A 21003-nucleotide genomic window follows, 5' to 3' on the forward strand; every position below is an offset into this window, starting at 1 on the left:
CTGTATTTCCAAAAGCTAAAGTAGGCCTTTTTTTAGGTTCTAAAAAATTGTAGAATATATTCAGTATTTTTGCATAAGGTTTTACTTCTAACGTAGTTAACCTGAAATTTCTTTTATGCTAGTTTTTGCATATATCATTAAAATAAACCGTACACATTGATCATAAAATATATTAAAAGCAATAATGTTTTTCATCTCCCAAAGCCTGCATTTACAGGGCAATTCTGGCTAAGACAGTAAATAGTCTTTCGTAAGACAAAAGTCTTAGAAAAAAAGCTCTCTCATTCACCACTGGTGGTGAAAAGCCGTTTTGAGAAAAAGCACTTAGCTCGCGTCGTTCAAACGGTCGCAATGGCCGATAGGCGTGCCGTTCGTAAAATTACGAGTTCGAGTCTCGGGCGGCGGAATTTTTTTTATTTTTTCTTAATCAATTTTTTTTTTAATTAATTCAGAAAAAAAATATTTTACTTTAATTTTATTTAATTTTTAAAACCATTTATTTATTTATTTTTGCCTTACGGTTTTTAGTTATTTATTTTAATTTCTTTTACTTAAAACCTTTGATTGTTTTAAAAAGAGAAAAACATAAAGAACATACACATAACATAATTTAATTTAATTAAAAAAAACCTTAAAAGGCGAACAGCATAACACTAAGACCTCCTCGTTAGCAGATCTTCCAATTAGTCTTTCGAAAAACAGTAAAGAGCTTTTAAGATAGCTGCCAGAATAGACAACTGGGTAAGGTGAAAGATAGTTTCCATAGTTGCCCCGTTAGGCGCATTACTTTTTCTTGTCTGTATTGTGCGAAATTTCAAATGTCGCTCAATATTTCCATTTCTCCTGATAAAAATAGTTATTCTTAAATAAAACTGTGACTGTTTCTAAACCTTTTGAATTTTTTTTATCAAAAAAAATTTTCTTCGATGAAACAAAATTCGAAACTTTAATATATCGAGCCATGGCTGCCAAAACGTTGTAATTGACATTTTTTGTTTCAAAATTGTACTTATTTCTGATGCAGAAATACATCTTGATGCTCTAGCAACATTTCTGCATCAAACATAAAATTTTGAAAAAAAATTCGCTCACACCTTTTTGGCGATTAGGGCTCTATATGATATTCATGTTCTTTACCTACTCTACATTTTTGGCATTGCTTATGGTTTAAATTTTCTTTCAAAGCTTATCACAGCTTTATTGAGCGAAAACTATAAAATTCCACAACTTTTTTTAAAATAAGTATTTGGCAAAAATTTTAAACTAGCAAAAATTTTTCGAAATCAGAAATCTTTAATTTTTTTATCATACTTTTAAATTTCACAAATTTTTTACACTTTTTAGCCGGTAATCTCTTAGATAAAATAAGATTTTTGAAAAGAGCTATGCACTGCGGCCTCTGGATCTATCGTGCACTCCATTCAACACGACACACATTTTATTCCTGTAACTTTCAGAAAGTCTTAAATAGCTTTTCGTGATCGGGAGTGTAGGTGCTCTTCCTTCAGCCACACCAATCCTACACTATTCATTCGGGAATTGTTTTCCATGAGAAAAAGTTTATTTTAAAATTTCACACTCAAAAATTTTGTATAATTAAAGAAAAAAATATTTTTAGATAAAATATGCATATTTATACATCTTAAAATTTATGAAAAATATTTAATTTTATACAAAATATTTAAGTGGTTTTATTAAGAACAATTCTCTTACTTAATTTTTTTAAATTTAAATTAAAACCATAAATTTATAAACAAAGTTGAATAAGCTGAAAACTAAAAACAAAACGCAACGCAATTTTTTTTAATTTAAAAAAGAAATTTTTCGATGAAAACTGAGAAAATTTCTGGAACTAAAAAAAAATTACTTTTAAAAATGTTATCAATATTACAACAGTACATATTTTAAAATTTCTCTTAATTTAAAATTAGTTTTTATTAAAATTAAAACCATAATTTCAGAAACAAATTTTAAGTAGCTTGAAACTAAAAATTTCCAGCTATGCCAATTTGCATGGCAGCAATACACGTTTTTTTTTCAAAAACAATATTTTCTGGTGAAAATCATCTTCTTATGCACCCTCTTAAATATGTAGTCTGCTACTAGGCGCTTAGGCATAAAGTAAGACAAAGGCTACGTCAGTATTTATATCTTAGAAAATTATAAATGACTAAAAATTACATTACGTTATATATAAGTATATTAAGAATACTATAAGCAATATTAAGAAACTTTACTTTTGCAATAAAAATGCTTTTTCAATTTTTAGAAAATTTTATGTACCCTCGCATGTGATTTTATAATACCTTACTATTTTTGCGATCCCCTGTACAGCCCCAATTCACCCACTTAGCCCAAAAAAACTAGCCACTTAAATGTATTTTTTGGTGTCCCGATTCCCTTATAAATACTCTCCTCTTTTATGTCATACATACATATGTATTAGTAAAAAAAAAATATATATATAAAAAAGCTACCTAAAAAATTTTCACCCGAAAATTGGTTTTCCATTTTTCTTTTCTTTTTTCCAGTTTCTCTGTGTGTAGTAGCCAACAACCCAAAGCAAACCAAATTTAATCAAACACAAATAAAAAAACAAATCCGCTAAAATAAACAAACTAACCACATATCCGAAAAAATCCAAACAAAAAATCTATACCAAACCCCTAACTGTATTTTTGTTTATGTGTGTGTTGTATGTGAACAAAAACTTGGTATAAGAAAGTACAAAAAAAAACACAAAACAAACCAAAACACAGATACCCAGCATTTGTGTTAAGCCTTTGCCCAACTGCAGCATTCTTTATCAGCTCTAAACAACAACGACAACAAACGGCGCCACCACAGCCTTCGAAAACGGTTAACTTGAAAAGCCACACAGTCGGCCTTCTACTATTTGGCACTGCTAGGCGCGCTTTTCATTTTCCTTTGCTTTCTTTTTAACCGCTTGTCGTTTGTAAATTAAACAAAAAAAAGTATTATAACCACTAAAATTAGTCCGCGTTGCCAACCAACGTTGCTGACGCTGTCGCCATCATCGTCCGCATCGCCGTCGTCACCGCTGTCACCACAACTATGCGCCATGTCAAAACTGCGGCATTACAGGTCCATAGATCAGCCGTGCGCTGCGACCAACATACGCAAAAAGTTAGTTAGACAATTTGTTTGGAAATTAAATTAATTTTTTCTTATTCCTACAAAATCTTTTATCTCTTTTATGTCTTATAAACTGACAATTTTTCTCTTATTTTTAGTGCATTCGCTATGGCTTGCTATAAAATATTTTTAAGCTTTTGTTTGCAACTCTGCTACAATGGGACTTAAAAAGCTTTTTAAGGCCTTAGTTGCTATTGAAAAGCTTTATTCTTCACTTGCTTGCCTTCTTCTCTATCGATATGACTTGTCTACCTTAATGTGCTTTCCCGCATCTGATTGTAGCTACTTTGCCATAAAATAGTGATGACCACTCCAATCATTTAAACTACATACATACATACATGGTCAAAGACATTAATTTATTTAAATAATATTTGGTTTATAAATTTTTAAATAAAATAACTTTTCGTAGTTATTTATCCAACAAAAAATTATTCTAATAAAACTTACGAATTTATTATAAAAACTATTATATACATACATGCAGTGACTCAAACAAGTGACCACGTGTTGATTGTTTCTTTGTTACTTTTCTATAAAAATATTCATATTTATTTATTTGGAATAAAAAGCAAAAATCCTGCAATAGAAAAACTTAGGCAAACTTGCTCTTCATTAAACTAAAATTGCGTGGGATATTAATCTGCTAACCCAAAAAAATATTGTAAAGATTCTGATTAAAAAGTTTGAAATTTTGGTGAAAATTTTTTGAATTTTCCAAAATTGTGTATTAAGTTTTATGCTTTGATTTCTATGGTTTTGTACAATAGTTTTGTAGAAAAATAACAAATAAATTTAACTTGAAAACAATTGTGAATATTGAAATAAAATCAACACATGGTAACTTGTTTGAGTCACTGTTTATCGCTATAATTCTGCTGCAGTTAGCTTTCTTGGCATCTGGTTAACAGCACAATTATCAAGGGTTTTAAGTTTAGGTTTAAGAATCAAAAGCTTGGCGAGACTTATCAAAGACACGCTGTTACAATAATTATTTCATAAAATCCTCTGTGGTAGAGTTGCTATAATTTTTTCGGCATGGATTTCGAGATTTAGAACTTAGCTAAATTTTGTATCATGCGCACTTCATATAGAGTGTGATTGCGTTTCATATTGGACCAAACTACGGAGGCAAAATTAAGAAAACAGGAGCTTTTTCTTGCTTTGTTTTTTGATTCACCTGTATGTGTGTGCAGGACTTCAAAAAACCAACGCTAATTTTTAGCCATTTGAAACTCACAATTTATTATACTAAAATTATCGAAATTTTTATGAATATTTGCAAATTTTTTTTTTTAATATTACACAAAGTTTGAAATTTGGATTTACACGGTTTTTGGATAAGTGAGTTATGAAAAATTATTTTAAAAAAATCTTTCAAATTTTTTATTTAAAAAAAATTTTAAATTGTAAAGCAAATTTAAAAATATACAGTAAGCGTCAAAAATAAGTATACCCTTAAGTTTTGATGATTTCATTTATTAATTTTTTCATAGCAATTTTCTTTTATTGCTTTATCAAATATATTTACTCAATAGCAAAAACTAAAATAATCAATTTTTTAATTTCATTCATAACCCGGAGAAATGCAAAAAAAGTTATTGAAATTTTTTTCAATTTCTCAATTCGATTTCTTCGAAAACTATGTTTTTTTTTAACTTTTAACCTTCTAAAAATTTTATTTTCGCTCAGTAAGTAAAATATAAAATACTTTTTTAAACTAAACAAATTTTCTGAAAATTTTTGCTACGGCAAAGAAATATTCAGAAACTTATTAAAAATTTATTAATGGGTCGTTTTCGTAAAGGAGCAGATACGAAAATGAAATGTGACATGAAAATTATAAAAATAACAATTAAAATTTAAAAAAATATATTTATGAGACACCAAAAAATTAAAAAGTCAAGTCACATTAAAAAAATATGTATATTAACAGGGATACGTTTTTTACGGAAAATTGTAAAGAAAGTAAAATTAAAAAAAAAAAATTAAATAAAAATGGGAAAAAAATTGGCCAAAAAAATTAAAAAGAAACATTTATCTCACGGCTATCGTTAACTAAAATTTTGGAGAAAAAATGGGAGGGTAAAATTCATCAGGCAAATTACATTTAACTAAAGAAAAAACACATATTTCAAAATTTCAGTTTTTATAAAAAAATTAAATAATATGTAAATATATTAAAATTATTTCGGAGCTTGTAGTTAAGAAACTTAAGCAAAATTTCGTAAAAAAAAAATTTATCAATACAAAAAAAGACTTCTGCACATAATTCCGGAACGCTTTACATAAAATTTTCCGAATAACAGTCTAATACAAAAATATTAAAGTTATTGTAAGCGGTGTCAAAAAAAATTGAATAATGTAAATAAAAATATAAAAATTTCTATACCTATTTCTTTATGTCTTTATATGTTTTGAAATTGTTTTTTTTTTTAATTTTTTATATGTAATAACCCCAGATTTGTCGCACAGTGTATTAGCTATCACTTCCTATGGCTTTGCATGCATCGCACTTTTTTAAATACTTTCTTATTCTCTGTCTAAGATTATTTTTTATATTTGAGTGAAATTGAATTTTACTATTTTTCACTCACACTCACTCATCACATTCATTTCATATTGCTCGTCTGCGTTTCTTTTTTTCTTTCTCGTTGTAGGACTATGACAGCGATTTGTTTTGTATGCAATTTGCCGATTTTGTCACATCAGGTGGGCTTAGTGTGGCAGGGTGGCAATGGCTGGGACGATTTGGTCAGAGAGCAGGTAAGTAAGAAACACACACATAACACTTTTTTCAATAAAAATACGCACACTCGTACTCATACTTATATTTATACTCATACGCATACTCATACTCATTCTCCTACCGATACTTTTACTCATACCAATACCCTGCCTTTCGCTTCTTTCCCCTTCTCTCTCTCTCTCGTTTTCAGCTGGAGGAGTCGACGATACGCCAACGCTTAGGTGGTCGCCGCGATTCGGCTGCACAGATAACCACACCCCCTAGTACATCACCGCCACCAGGTAAATATGCGGTAAACCTCGGTTCACTTCTTATCCACTTACGCTCTCTTCTTTGGTTTATCTCATCCAATTCGCAGGCCTCCAACGCCGTCGTCGCAGCTCACTCGCACAACTCACCGACATCCTGCGCGAATGGAGCGGCGGTGGCGCTGCCAAGCAGCAAACCCAAAGCCAACGTCAAAAGGCGCAACTCAATCGGCGCGAAACCCTAGCTGACCTTGCGCGCAGCTTGCCATGGCGCACCTCTACCACCGACGCTTCGACCGGCGCTGGTTCGGGCACCACCTACATTACGCCACGAAAGCGTCGGGAATCAAGCGCCGATTCGGGTATACGTAGCATGCGCTCGCGCCGTGACTCCAATACAGCAGAGTTTGTGAAGCACTGGAATCGTCGTGAGAGCACCGCCGCTGATGAGCCCACCATGGTGGTGCCAGTTGTGGTGGAGGGTGCTGGGCGTAGTGTAAGTAATGCAATACTTTTATTGAAAGCGACTTTTGATAGCTGCTCTGTGATTTCCCGCTTGTTTTCCTTCCTATCCTTTTGTGACTTATTGTAAATATATACATACATATATCACCTGTGCAATCGCCTAATTGCAGAGCTCGCGTCGCGGTTCGGGAGAAAGCTACATCTCGAGCCGTCGCGACAGCAACATTGGCCGTGCTACCACACCACCTCCGCCACCCAAGATCAGCGGCATGGCCGCCAAGAAACGTGATTCATTAGCCGCACCCGATTTCCCCAACTTCCGACAAGAGCAACGTCCTTCCACCAGTTCTGGCGGCTCAGACTCAGTACCGCTAATCTCTGCCCCCGCCTATAATCAGGTTGACTCCGCATGCCAAGCGCTACCACCGCCCACCATCATCACCAGCTCGGTGACACCGCCAGCGACGAGTCCCACCGCACCACTGAAAGGACGACGCGATTCCACGACACAATGCGGCCGCGTGAATCGACGCGATTCCAAGGCAGGAATTTCGCCTGAGCGCGCACCACGCCTACAACGTTTGCAACGTCAGGCTACTGCATTCGATGAGAGCTGCTTGCCAGGCGGCAGTCGACGTGGCTCCCAGCCGGCACTGAGCCCTGATCCGCCGGAGGACTGCGAGCGACGCACGTCGCGCCGTGATTCGCTTAGTCCCGATAGCGCATCACGTGGCGGACGACGTGACTCTCGCGCGCATCTCTCGCCCGACCGCAGTCACGATCGTGATGGCAGTCCACGGCGGCAGACACTGCGTCGGCAGAGCTCGTCGGCTGCACGCAGCTCACGTTCGCCTGACTCGAACAGCTGTTGCTCGTCGCGTGATCCAAGTCCATGTTCACGGCCACCACCGTTGCCATCGGCAGAGCCCAGCTCGCGGCCTGCTATACGTCGACAATCTACAACCGAGGAGATCTTAATAGCACGCGGCTTTCGACGACAATCCACCACTGAGGAGATGATACGTTGCAGGAATTTTCGGCGACAAAGCTCGCAGAGCGACGATGTGTGTCGGTGAGTAGTACGCACATGAAGGCTACATAGATAAAATAGGACAGAGTTTAACATTTTGGTTCATTATTTTCAGTTATCGCGGTCGACGTGACTCGAGCGCACAAATTATTGACGGCACCATCGGCACCATGACAGTAGAAACGACCAGCACATTCTTCGATTCGAGTACACAAACCGGTGAGTACCAGACACAATATTTAGTGCTTTAGGAGTTTAGTAATAGGTGGGTCACAAAGGGTTAGATATAGCAAGAATCTTTTATATAAATTCAACAACAAAATTTGCTATATAAAAACAAGAAGAATTTTACAAGTTTTTGTGCAGCAAAGCCCCGCATCGTGTAGCCATACTTTTTGTTGGACTCTCCTCTAATTTGATGTCCATTTTTTCCTTTTTGTTTAAATAATCATTTAAAATATTTAGGCAATCAAAAGCTCTTCACGATTCCAGTATAATGAGAAAAATTGTATTTTTTTTTCAAGCAAAATAATTTACCAAAATCATAAAAAATGTACCTTTTTACCAACCCAAATTTTGGTAGTAGTTTATCATAGTGGCAACCCTGGCTACCTCCCACATATATTGGGCAAAATCTTCTGAACTTTCCGTCTTGACAGGCTAATATTATTCTGATCAAGATCAAGGACATGGAAAGTTCCCTAATGTCTTATAGAAATTCCCAAACCAGTCCAAAAAAGCCTTAGAGATCGAATAGTTCCAATTAAATACCAAAAAATACAGGAAAAAATGTGTTCTCAATTTCTTTTTAATATGAATAAACTAAACCCCTGAAATATTCTGTTAAGTCCATGAAATCAGCTACATAAGGCAGGAAAATATAGACAAATTCATACCATTATTACAAAAGTTTTTGGTTAAATTTCCGAGAAATGTCCGAGAATTCTCGAAAAATAACGTGAAAAAAACTCAAACAAGTCCTAATAGATCCTAAAAGGATCCCAAGAAAGAGGCTAAAACTTAATAATCGAAAGAAAATTACGCTACCTTTTTTTTCGGGTTCCAAAAATTACAAAACGTTCTTGAAGAAGTTCGGCAAAATCATAGTAAACCCCTAACATGCCGAGAACATTACGAAGTAATTGTTGAAAAAATTTAACTAACACAAATAATATAAAATAAGTTAACATCTCCGAAACAGTCCCAAAAAGGCACGACATTACCAGAAAAAAAATCTCCAAAAAATTCTGGAAAAATTCCATTCTAATTTCTTTTTATATGTAATGAAAAAATAAAAACAAATACAATAAAAACCCAGAAAAACTCAAAAACACTTTGAATAAGCCCAAAAATCTAGAAAATTTTTAATTTTTATTTTATAATTTTTAATGAAAAAAAAAATTTAGAAGGTCAGCGGAGATCAAAAAATAATTGTTGAAAAGTCTAAATAGACCCAAAAAAAAGAGAAATCCAAAAATATGTATCGAAATTTTTTTGTTTTAACTCTTGCGAAGTCCCGAATAACCGATATCTAGAAAAAGTTTTTAATGAAAAAAATTATGTATTGAAAAGTCTAAACGGATCCCGCAGTCTGAGAAAGTAAAAAAAAAAATACATATGGAATTTTTTTTTTCTTAACTCTTATAAAGTGCTGAAGAATCGACAAAATCTAGACAAAGTCCCAAAATGTCGTAACTGATCCCATAATATACGGAACTTGCGCTTAAAATACTCAAAAATATGTAAAAGATAAGGAAAAATCCCCAACTTTGGAAAATTTTTTCAGAAAAAAACAACGAAAACGCGCAATAAATACTGAAAAATCTTAAACAAATACTGAAAAAACAGAGAGTGTTTCAAAACTCAGCGAAAAATATCTGGAAATCTAGGAAAAGTTTGGATAATTTTATAGCTGTTGTTAAAAAATATAAATTTGGCACACTTTTACAATAATTTGCAACACATTAAGTACTTGCAATTGCAACATTGTTGCACAGGCAACAGATAATTGTTTCATTGCTTAACACAAATAACTCAGAATAATTGAACAACAAACGCTGACACCAAGCAATTTGCCGCCATCAACATTTTCACTTCACTCAATACCAGCACAGATAAACAAAAAAAAAAACATTTGCAAGCTTAAAAGCGCACTGAGAATATAATCGCAATTTTTAATCTTTTGCTCACCTACGCTTGCACCTGCTGCATGGCTGAATGCATTGCAAAGTGCCACGCCGCAATTGCTGTTAGTTGATGTGGCAATAAGTAGAATTGCCAGCTTTGTTCCTGCACTCCTGTTCTGCTGCTGACGCTATGCCGGCGTCCTTGCGCCTTGCCATATGCACCCAAGCGTTGCAAGCATTTGGACTCTATAAATACATATCTACTTGAATACGTATATATGTTACAATAAATACTTCAGCAGCAATGAGTGTCAATGTTAATTGCTCTGTTACAAACTGGTAAACTGTTAATTAACGCTTTGCTTGCTTGTTTATTGTGGCAGCAACAAATTTTGTTCCTGTGCAAACAGCCGTACATACATACATACATATGAAATGCGTATTGTAGCGGTACTGTACTAAGGGAGGTGATTTCAATAGCCTTCAGCTGACTATAAATGAAATTTGTAGCGCATTACTTGGAAACACTTTGCTGGCTAACTTTGTGAGCATCCTTGTTATTTTGTAGTAAAATAAAAAATCTTTGAAGCAAGACAATCAATTTGTAGCTCAGGGTGAGAAAAATTTACCCAAATAGTGAAACCTGCAAATCTTTTTTGCATTTTTCGGTCAAATGATTTTATGGCCATATTAAGTTTGCAATTTTTTTCCTGGGCGTTTTCAGAATAAGTGGAAAAGGGTTAAAATTCATTTCGGTGCGAAATATGTTGTTTGCGTATATATGTATCTATAATAAAATTTCGCGAGGACTAATTATGTAAAGTATTTTAACCCATTAACCTTCTAACGAAATTATCGTTTTGACGCCTTTTTTGGAAAATGTGCATAATATGGCATTTGGGAGGTCGCTTGAGGGTTAAAATATTCTAAAAATTATTCTTATATGTATTCCTGAAATTCATTCGTTTTTATACCAATTATAATTTCTTGAAAATTTAAAATTAATTTTTTTTGATATTCATTTCATTTTGAGAATAATTTTTCCTTATATCGTTTACTGTTGTCATAAATAGTTTTCTTGTAATTTTTTTTATAATATGTATCTCAATTTTTTATTAAATTTGGTAAATAGTAAATACTCTAAGCATTTGTTTTTGTTTTGCGAGTAAAATCTATAATTTTAACCTAAATTTGTCTTTTTTTATAAATTTAAAAGTTTCACCACTATTTTGTATACAAATTTTTTATTTAAATTAACCACTTTATTTAATTTGCTTCATATTAAATTATGTTTCTTTATTTATTTTCTTTTTTTGAGTTCGAAAACAATGTTTATATGCAGTTGTTTGATTTTGAATTTCGTTATATTTTTAATAATGTCTTTAATTGTATGTTTTAATATTTTTTTGGGGGCCACTGTGACTCCGTAGGATCCTGGTCCGGCCAACATCTAAATTAGAAAAAGTTTTTTTTTCTGACAACGTTCGACCCTCGGCAGACAATGGCAAACCTTCGAGTTTAGTTCTGCCTTCAAAAGCTTCTGAAAAAAAAATAAAATTCGATCGCTGCGTAAAAATGTAGGCCCCTCTATTTGTACTATAACATCGAGGCGTTCACCACAAACCGGAGAAGAAGCCCGGCTAAACACTTGGCAAAATTGTAGGCGCCAATATTTATTTACTTAATTTTTTTTCAAATAAATAAATTTTCTTAGAAAATTTCGGTTCGCTTTTTAAATTTGAAAAATGTCGTTAAATTTTAATAAAAAAGTTTTTAAAGTTTTTCGGCATACACTGCCGGCAAAACGTATAGGCACAGCAAATATTTTACAATATATGCAACACTTTTTTTTCTAATATTTTTCGTCAATTTTATATAAAAATATGGTTCATTCTACAACCAAAAATATAAAAATATAATTGCTAAACTTTGAGCAAAACTCACGAAAATTCAGAAAACGTTCATGCAAATTTTCAAATTTTTAATCAGATTTCTGAGAATTTTTTTGGGTACGCAGGTATCACCTTTCCAATGAAAAAAGAATTATCGAAATCGGTTAACGTGGTCCAAAGTTATGCGGTAACATACAAAAAAAAAATTCCGGCGAACTGATCACTTTCTCCTTTTTGTGAAGTCGGTTAAAAAACGGTATATTTTTCTCGACATAGGGGTGAGAACATTAAAATCCCGATTACACTTTTTTGGGATCACCCTAGTGTGCATAAATATGTATGTATTGCTTGAGATTTTTAAATTGCATCTATAAGTAGGCTTTTCACAATTATGCTGCTTTACGATGCTTTTAAGTTTCGAAAGTGCTGGTGTAACAGCTTTCTAAAGCCTCCATTGAAGCTTCTTAGGAAGCAAGTTGTTGTGGTTTTTCAAGCAGCGACAGCTTCACAACTGACAAAATAGAGACATGCTTTTGCAGCAAAGAAATTTAAGCTCTCTACCTTCGCTCTGATTGGATTGTAGAGAAGGGCTGATAAAAAATGCGCGCGCATACCCAGCACAACAACAAGCACAATAGTTGGCAAGAAAAAGGCGCGACAAATTGACAGTTGAACAACAATGACAGTGTTGAGAGTATTATCAATTCAAAGAGAGTGACAGAGTGGGAATGGAAAGGTGCTTAGGATTCAAGCCATATGCCTTGAGTGTATTGTAGAAAGTAGCGCTATAAAAAGTACTGTAAAGGGTAGCAAACAACTGAAAAGCATAGGCTAGTAAAATCGCACCACGAAATTTTGGCTGCGGCGAGATGTAATCACCTAATTATAGGCAACAAAAAAGCTTAAACCTGAGAGAGAGAGATATAAAAAGGTGCTTACATAAAAGCACCACTCAGCGCCCTAGGAGAGTTACTGCCAGGAATAGAGAGAGAGTAAGAGCGCGCGCGTTTGACATTTAGCTGGAAAAAGTATAGCCGTACGTTTGACAGTTGCGCGTCAAGACGTTTGACATTTTCATTTACTCCCACACTCTCACAGACTCACACACACACAACAAATTTTGACAGCTGACAGCCATGCGTGAGAGCACACATATGACAGCCTAGGCGTCGTCTCAGTGCTGCTGCTGGTGTGATTCAACTTCCGCACACTGCTTTGGTATGCGTTTAACGACAATACTCCCATGCGTGCGCGTGTGTGTGACTGCGTACCCTACATATGTGCGTGTCCTTCCCAAGCACATCAATGGCATTGTTGTTACTCCAGCAAGCTATCGTGGCCAGCGCTGTCTGCGGCGTTTGCTGCCTCAGCTGTCACTGCTGCTGCTGCCGCTGCTCATCCTTCCTTTTCGGCCTGCTGCTCGTTGCTCTTGCTTGCTCTTGGCACCATTAACACACTTTCCTGCATCAGCGAAAGGATTTGGAATTTTAGTTTACGTTGAAAACGCGAACGCGACGCGTCGGTGCTCATTGAGAAGCGGATAGCGTCTAGCATAGCAAACAAATTGAGTTTACAAAAGAAGGAAGAAAAAACAAATTTTTTTTTTGTTGGAATAAATGAAATATCGCACACATTTTAGGTGGAAAGATGACAGTGAAAAGTGTACGAATGCAAAAAGAATTTAGTTGAAAACGCAGCGCTTGCAAACTACTAGCCTACATATGAGCGCCAAAAGTGACAACGAGCACGCCTAAAAATACGCAATACGTTTTGCATGCATTTTGGAATCTAAAGCGAGTGTGAGTGTGCGATAGTTGTTGTTGTTGCACGAAATAGGTGTTGTAAGCAGTGCGCTGGCACCTGTGACGTCTATGCATAACACGAGCAACAGCAGCGCTCAAGGCGTTCCTAGCGACGCTAACGCCATGCTGCCGCAGCCAGCGGAAAAATGTGAAAAATCATTGTGCACGCCTGAAAGTATGCAGCAGCGCACAGGTAATACGAAACGAAAGTAGCAGTGCAAGGTAGCTGAATTGTACAATAATTTTCTTAGAAATTTTTAAGAATTACAAAAGAAATAAGTAGCATATATGCTTAGTTCTTCCTGTAGAAAGTAGCGTCTCTCCGTTCGCCTATGTGTGAATGTATGTGTGGCACTGAATGACATTCTTTGTAAATACATTACGTTTTTATTAAGCTGTTTGCAGCGTAGAAAAAGTTAGTTTTGCGGCAACAGCGACAATAACGACCAAAAGTGTTGCCTAACTTAAGGCGCAACACGCCTATGCGTCGTTTCTTGGCCCAGCGGACATGTAAATAACAAGTCAATGACAGTGAAAGCGTTGAGTTGATGAAAAGAGCTGGTGAATTTGAGTAGTTGAGTGCAAGTAAAAATACTGCAACAACGTAAAAAAACCATAACTTATCTGTAAAAAGTGATGTAAAAGCACTGAAAACGAAAAAGGATACTCAGCGAATTTTTTAAGTAAATGGAAAGTGTTCCTAGCGATTTTTTTTTGTAAAAATACCAGCAAGAAAGTTGTGAAAAAGAAAAAAAAATATCAAATATTTTCAAAAATTTTTTAAATAAGTTTTGCAAACAAATTTTTAACACACAAAAACTGCAACTCTAACCTTTCTCGCCCCAAAACAAATACCAGCGCGCTTTTTGTCAGCAAAAATGTGCCGTGTGAATAAGGTGAGCCCAGCATTTGTGTGGCAAATTTCGTTAGCAGCGCGCGTGAGTGCTTGTAGCGAAGAATTTTGAATGAAAAAGTGTATGAATGTGCTTGTATGCGTGTGTTAGTTTGTAAATACATGCTTCATGCAAAAAAGAAAAAAAGAAGGCGAAAACGAAAACGAAAATTCAAACGCAGTGAATGACGGCGAAATTCCTATGCCAGCAAGTATGAATTACTGAATGTAATTGACTGATGCCAAGCGTCTCATTTACATGTGCGTATGTGTGTGTGTGTGTGTGTGTGTGTGTGTGTATTTGCCCTACTCCATGTATGCACTTGTGGCTGCCCACTAAATAACGAATCACTGGCGACCGACGGCGCTGGCGACCACCCGCCTGCTTGCAGTCAAATAAATGTCGCCTGGCCAACCAAGGCTATTGCGGCGGCGGCGGCGGTGGCCGTCTTCGCCCTCCCCACCTACCATCAACAGCGGGTACCAATCAGGGCGCCATGCTGTGCACTTTGATTGCATGCCATCTGCACACACACACTAAGCCACTGGAGCGCCACAAATGTCATAGCCAAAAAGGCGGCGGCAATCAAAAGCAGACAGCGCTGGATTTTAGCTGCTCTTTTGCAGGCGTAGTTGCGCCCACATTTGCACTCACTTCTCACACTCGCCGCAGTATGGTAAATATAGCTACTTTTCCTTGCCACTGCAATCCAAGTTGTGGTTGTTGTGTGGCTAAACAACAAATACTTAGTCTCAATGACTGCGCGTGTGTGAGTGTTTGGTTGGAAGTGTAGGTGTGTGCGCACGCACATGCAACAGTTTGTTGCATGCCACCACTAAGTAAAGCTGCGTGTACTCCAAAGCCACATTCACACTGTTTTATTGCCCGCTGTATTGGTAATTAAACAAATGTCATTTGGCTGAGATTGTTTTTTGCTTTTTGTTGCATTTTTTCTTTGCGCTGGCAAAGCACTTGATTGTAACATGCGGTGAGGGAAATAATTATAATTACTGAAATGGCAAACTGTGCAGTCTTAGTATACGACTGGGGCAAAATGGCATTAAAATGTAAAATGCGTGTGGCGGGGGTCATTAGTGGAAAATAAATTAACTCCTTTGGCAACTACTTAAATGTGTAAACTTAGTTATCGATAGGAAAAAAATATGCTCTCTTTTATTCCATTTCAATAATCGATTAAATATGTACTCGTCGATTTCCCAATGATTATCGATAATTGATCGATTTCTCTTGCGATATAATTGTCAATAAGAAATCGATATCTCTACCGATATTTTTATGTAGGTATATCCCCATTAATCGATAATGCATAGTTATCGATACATTTCGCTATATTTTCCCGATTTATTGAAGTGTTTTCATATATTTAACGGCTTTGTAATCTTTGTAATCGATGATAAGCTCTACGTACAAATATAATCACCGTTTACCATATTTATCGACATTCCTATTAATCGATATCGATTGCTCTAGTAATCGGTGATATGATTAGGTAAGTTTCGATACTTAACAGTAGCTCTGTTTAACCATAATAGGCGATTAACTTAATCCTGGAAAACTCCCTTAATATATTTGCCAAAACTATCGATAACATTTTCGACATTTTATTGATAGGTTGATCGCAATTTTAATCAAAATTTTTATAGAATCGATTTTCATCAGCATTTTTTTTTTTAAATATAGTCTCGCACACTTTTCGTACAAATACCTATGTTTCGAATTCTTAGCTGCTGTTTCAATTACAGCTACTCTTCAATAAATAGGTAAAGATCAGATTATCTGGGTTAAGCGTGGTCCTTTACGTAAGCTGCAATACAACTGCGTAACTTTAAGCGATCTTTATAATAATTCTGATAATCTGACAAAAGCCGAATTGTAAAAATATCGAAATGATAATAAAGTCTCAAGTTTGCGATAATAATATCGCTCATAATATAGGTAACGCGTGATAGAAGTAAATATCGATTTCAAATTCTAGGACTACATAATCATACCTTTATCGATGTAAAACCACAGAAATCTAAGCTAACTAGTAAAATCAATGACATTATCGATAGATCTGTCGATACCATAAAATTATCGAAATTTTTAACCAGTCAAAAGATTTCATAAAAAATTTATCTGAACTCTCTAGATAAGAGAAGGACAGTGCTTCACTTTCGTTTACTTCCAATGTTATTAATGGCGTCATTGATAGTCCAGTTTTACTTGATAAGCTTTAATATTCCACAAAGAAATTTGAGCAATCTTAATCTTTTTAGGGCAAAACCTTGAACCTCCTTGATTGATTTCGCTTTATCTATATACCAAGATAAAATTTTGCAAAAATACTAAGTTTAATTGCTTAATATGGTTTTGATATTTAAATAATATTTGAATTGCCCAATTTAGTTTGTTTATATTTCTTTCTAGCCTGTGAGGTACTTTGTAAATAAATAAATTTAATAGGGCAATTGTGCATTCCTCATTAATTTTTATATCAATTTAATAAGTGCCATTCCAGACCTTTAATGTGAGCCAAGGTATAACAATTTTAAACCAAATTTCGAAACTGCTGTACTAGTTTTTACTCCGAAATTAGAAAAAAAATGTGTAAAATGTCGAATGAAATTTCGAAGTTTAACTTTGAAATCGTAATAATTTAGCTCTCAAAGGGCCTAGAGATTTAAAGGGCTTGAATAGCACTAAAACTGACTTGTTGTTCGAGGGATATAAAATTGTGTGAAGGATGCACAGCTGCATGCAAATCTTAAAAAATGCAATATATAATGCATTTTTCAAATTGAGGGGTTGAATTTTTTTGCCGTTTTTTTAAACAGTGGAATCGTGTTTCTCATCTCAAAATCTGTAATATAAGTTTAATAAAGATTAAAATTTTTTTTTTTTCGAAGAACACTATTTTTAACCAATTTTTTTAAGGCCAATGGCAATATTTTTCCTTAAAAGGCAATTACATTAGCTTTCAAAGCCATTTTGTTTCATATCAAAATATTGCTTCTGTCGAATGCGCTACTAGTAATTGGCATGAAGTGTTAAAAAAGTTTAAAATTACAACGGTGTATTTTTCTCAAAAGTATATGACTCAAAACATATGATTTATAAAAATATAATTCATTCACAAACAATATACATATAATATAATCAAATAAAATATCTATCAAATCCCCCAAATCGAGCTCACGATCCGGAGAATAATACTAACTACAGCCTCGTCTCTACCCACGTAAAGACATAAATAAAATTATATATTAATATAGCTAAATTTACAAATCATCGATAAATTTATCGACAAGTCTGGTACAATCATATTTTATTCTCGCCTTTAGACAAAGAAAAAAACTGAAAAAAAAGTTTAATTCACGATAACCTCGCTGCGTCGAATATTTTGTTCTCGTCTTTAGGTAACGTACGAAATCGATAGGAATAACGATAACATATGTAAAAGCCTTTGGTGCCACTTTTAGCTATAAACCACGGCATGCGTTTTCTTATGGAAAAGCGCAAAACGTGTCACTGTCATGTTCAACAGCTGCGGTATGGCAAGGCAGGTTATGCAACGGTTTATCGCTTGAACTCTCTTTATTTTTCTTTGTGTTGGTTGCTTTCGGGACGTTTTCTTGAATTAAAACATTAAACTTGCTAAAAAATATGTAGAATTATAAAAGAATAAAATTTGTGGTGCATAAGGACGAATGGGTATGGAAAATGTCTTTTGCAAATTTTGTCCTTAAATATCCTTTAAAATTTGCAATATTTATTTTTGAAAAAATTATTGTTTGAGTACTAACATACACACGACCTCATCATCGAATTTCGTCCTATAAACTTTATTAACTTAAAAAGATGAAATTTATTAAAAGCTCATTTTGAATACCTATTCGTCCTTGTAAACCGAAAAGTTTTATTTTTTTTAATTCTACAGAATTTTTTCTCTCATTTGGTGTAGATATTGTTATTCTACATTGCACTGATTTTTTAAAATATTTTTTTTAATTTTGAAAAAAAAAATACTGACGTCAGAGTGAGAGAAAATTACAAATGCAGTTTTATTATATTTGGCCCATAGTTTTGTGAATATATCGATTCTTTCGTGTGTTTTGAAATTTTTTTAGCACGGTGTTATAGCTTCAAGCTTTGTATCGTCTAAAGCGCCCACTCCGACATCAACCTTGGAACTCCATATAATATTATTTTGTGTTTTAGTTTAACACTTTTAGACAGATAAGATACCTTTTTTGACACCATCAAAACCTCAAAAATTTCGATAAATACATATATCGATAATATTATCGTCAAAATGTATCGAAAATACTATCGATAAATATTTCGATAACACTAATTGCAAATTCACAATTCTTTTTTTTATGCTCTACACAATTAAATTCGTGCTAATGCCCGTTTTGTCAGGATGTTTGGCATAATTTCTTGCCCGTACACTTACACACAAATACACACACGCATACCCTTGTCACAACAACATTTTTGACATTCGCTACTGACAATGTAAGAAGTATGTAATTAAAAACTGACAAAAGCCAACAAACAATTTTTTTTTTTTTTTTTTTTAAACCAAACAAGGCCAATGCAGTTAGAGTGAGCAAGTGAAAATTAATATTGGGAAAAAATAACCTATAGAGTTTGTGTTGTGGCAAGCTATGCCATACTTTTATATACATACATATGTATACATATTGCCTGCTACTGAAATGATGAAAAAATATGGTGCGAGTCTACTGGCAAATTATTTCAATTCTTGATTGCGCACGTGTCAATTATGCTTGAGGCAGCAGAAAATATGTATTTATGTACGAGTACGAGCGCAACACAAAAAACAAAAATATTCTACCCGATGTGGTGTGAAAGTGAACAGTGTGGCGCATTTTCTTTACTCCAATTAAAAATTACCCCCAGCGCTACCTGAAATCAGCATGATTTGCATAAATCCCGCCAATCCTTATTCAATTTCACATTCGCAATCTGTATCATTTCATCCATGCTTATCATTGAGCTCACCTCATCTTACACGCTACAGATCTATGTACATTTGCCTTTCGCGCGCAATTGTCTCCTTGTTCCCATATGAGACCTTTCAACGCTTACATGCGGACATGCGGCACATTTGATTGCCATTTTTACTGTTCAACTCTCCATTGCTTATACTCCTGCTGCTCCTTTTCTGCGGCCTCCATAAATTCCAACGCCATTCTTTATTAGAAAAATACATAATTGATGCTCCAATATCATTATGTTTAATTTTTGTCTTCGCTGAGATTTCATTTTTGCCTTATAACATTTCGCCTTAATGTGTTACCATAAAATCAAATGTACGCCTGGAGGTATGCAATAATTTTCTTCTTTCTTTTTTTTTACTTTCCAAGCAGCATAACACAAAACACAAATGCGTCGTATGTGATTTTTATGCATTTTTCATGCAATTTCCATACAGAATTTTTATGTTCGCTCGCAACTGGCACTTCGAATTGGTTGTTATGTATTAGCAAATATATGTAGTGGTATAAAAAAAAATATTTGTGCATGGCAAAATAAATTGATGCGAGCAGTGATTGTTCACTTGCCATGTATGCTGCAAACGTGCAGGAGATGTAACGGCAAATTAAGTTGTTAGCAAGCATACGGAAACAAATTTAGTGCTAAATCGTGTAGATAAAATATCCATAAATTTTCTACAACATCTAAACAAATTTCTGTTGAACAAGCTCACAAGTTCTATGGCATCAATATGCTGGGAGTCATACCTCTGGAAATTATGTATATAAATCCAAGACTTCAAATCTGAATTTCAGTAAGCAAATTAATCTCCATATTTCTATAGAAAATCCTGACGTTTTCTCTTTAGACCACTGTCACACTTGCAAAGCCATCTAAAAAGTCATATCTATGTACCTATATACTATACATAGTATAAAGGAAAGTCGAGATTTTTTGAGTAAGCTAATCTCGAAATTTTTTGTAACGGATTTGCACTAGACTTTTTATAATATACTCTATATATCAATAGGAGAGTTACCATTGGTATTTAGAATTTCTATAGGATTGCCAACTGTCTAAAAAACTATAAGTTCTTCACCGTTCATTGGAGTTCAAAAAACAAGGCGTCAAATGAAAGGGTCTGACCTCTAGAAAAGCACTAACGGAATTCAGTAGGGTTGCCACCTGTTAAGAAAATTACTATATTCGAGCAATACAAGCGTAAGCATCAGCTCTGCTCTGTTACTGTCAAGTAAAAATGCTTAGGCTCTAGATGTACAATAATGTATTATTTTTTTTTTGTGTGGGTTGCCACCATGTTTAAAGGTTATAAGATTTTCTCCGTTCGTTCGATTGCAAAATGAGGTACCAAATTGAAGGGCTTTCGCTTGGGTGTTCAACAATGCATTATTTTTTGAGTGGGTTGCCACCTTTTAAAAAATTATAAAATTTTAATCGTTAGTTTTACTAAAAAATTATACACCAAGTGAAAGTATATAGTCTCAGGATGTGCAATAAGCTTTTTTTTTAGATGGGTTGCCACTTATACAAAAATTAATATCTCATGCGTACATACAAAATGTATTTTACAAAGTGTGATTGAATTTCACACAGCTTTTATTAGAAATGTACTAC

General features: G+C 34.5%; 1 protein-coding gene across 1 annotated transcript in view; it reads left to right on the forward strand.

The window, feature by feature from the left end:
* LOC118748671 overlaps positions 1 to 21003 on the forward strand; it is a 361645-nt gene that overhangs the window by 175323 nt on the left and 165319 nt on the right. The window contains exons 2-7 of the mRNA XM_036483268.1: positions 2532 to 3147; positions 5817 to 5922; positions 6096 to 6186; positions 6264 to 6649; positions 6789 to 7690; positions 7764 to 7867. Of these exons, the coding sequence (XP_036339161.1) occupies positions 3083 to 3147; positions 5817 to 5922; positions 6096 to 6186; positions 6264 to 6649; positions 6789 to 7690; positions 7764 to 7867 (1654 nt within the window). The 5' untranslated portion in view covers positions 2532 to 3082. The remainder of the gene's footprint in view (positions 1 to 2531; positions 3148 to 5816; positions 5923 to 6095; positions 6187 to 6263; positions 6650 to 6788; positions 7691 to 7763; positions 7868 to 21003) is intronic.

Source organism: Rhagoletis pomonella, unplaced genomic scaffold (assembly GCF_013731165.1).
Source record: "Rhagoletis pomonella isolate Grant_MI unplaced genomic scaffold, Rhpom_1.0 Rhpom_scaffold_00013, whole genome shotgun sequence".
Taxonomy (NCBI): domain Eukaryota; kingdom Metazoa; phylum Arthropoda; class Insecta; order Diptera; family Tephritidae; genus Rhagoletis; species Rhagoletis pomonella.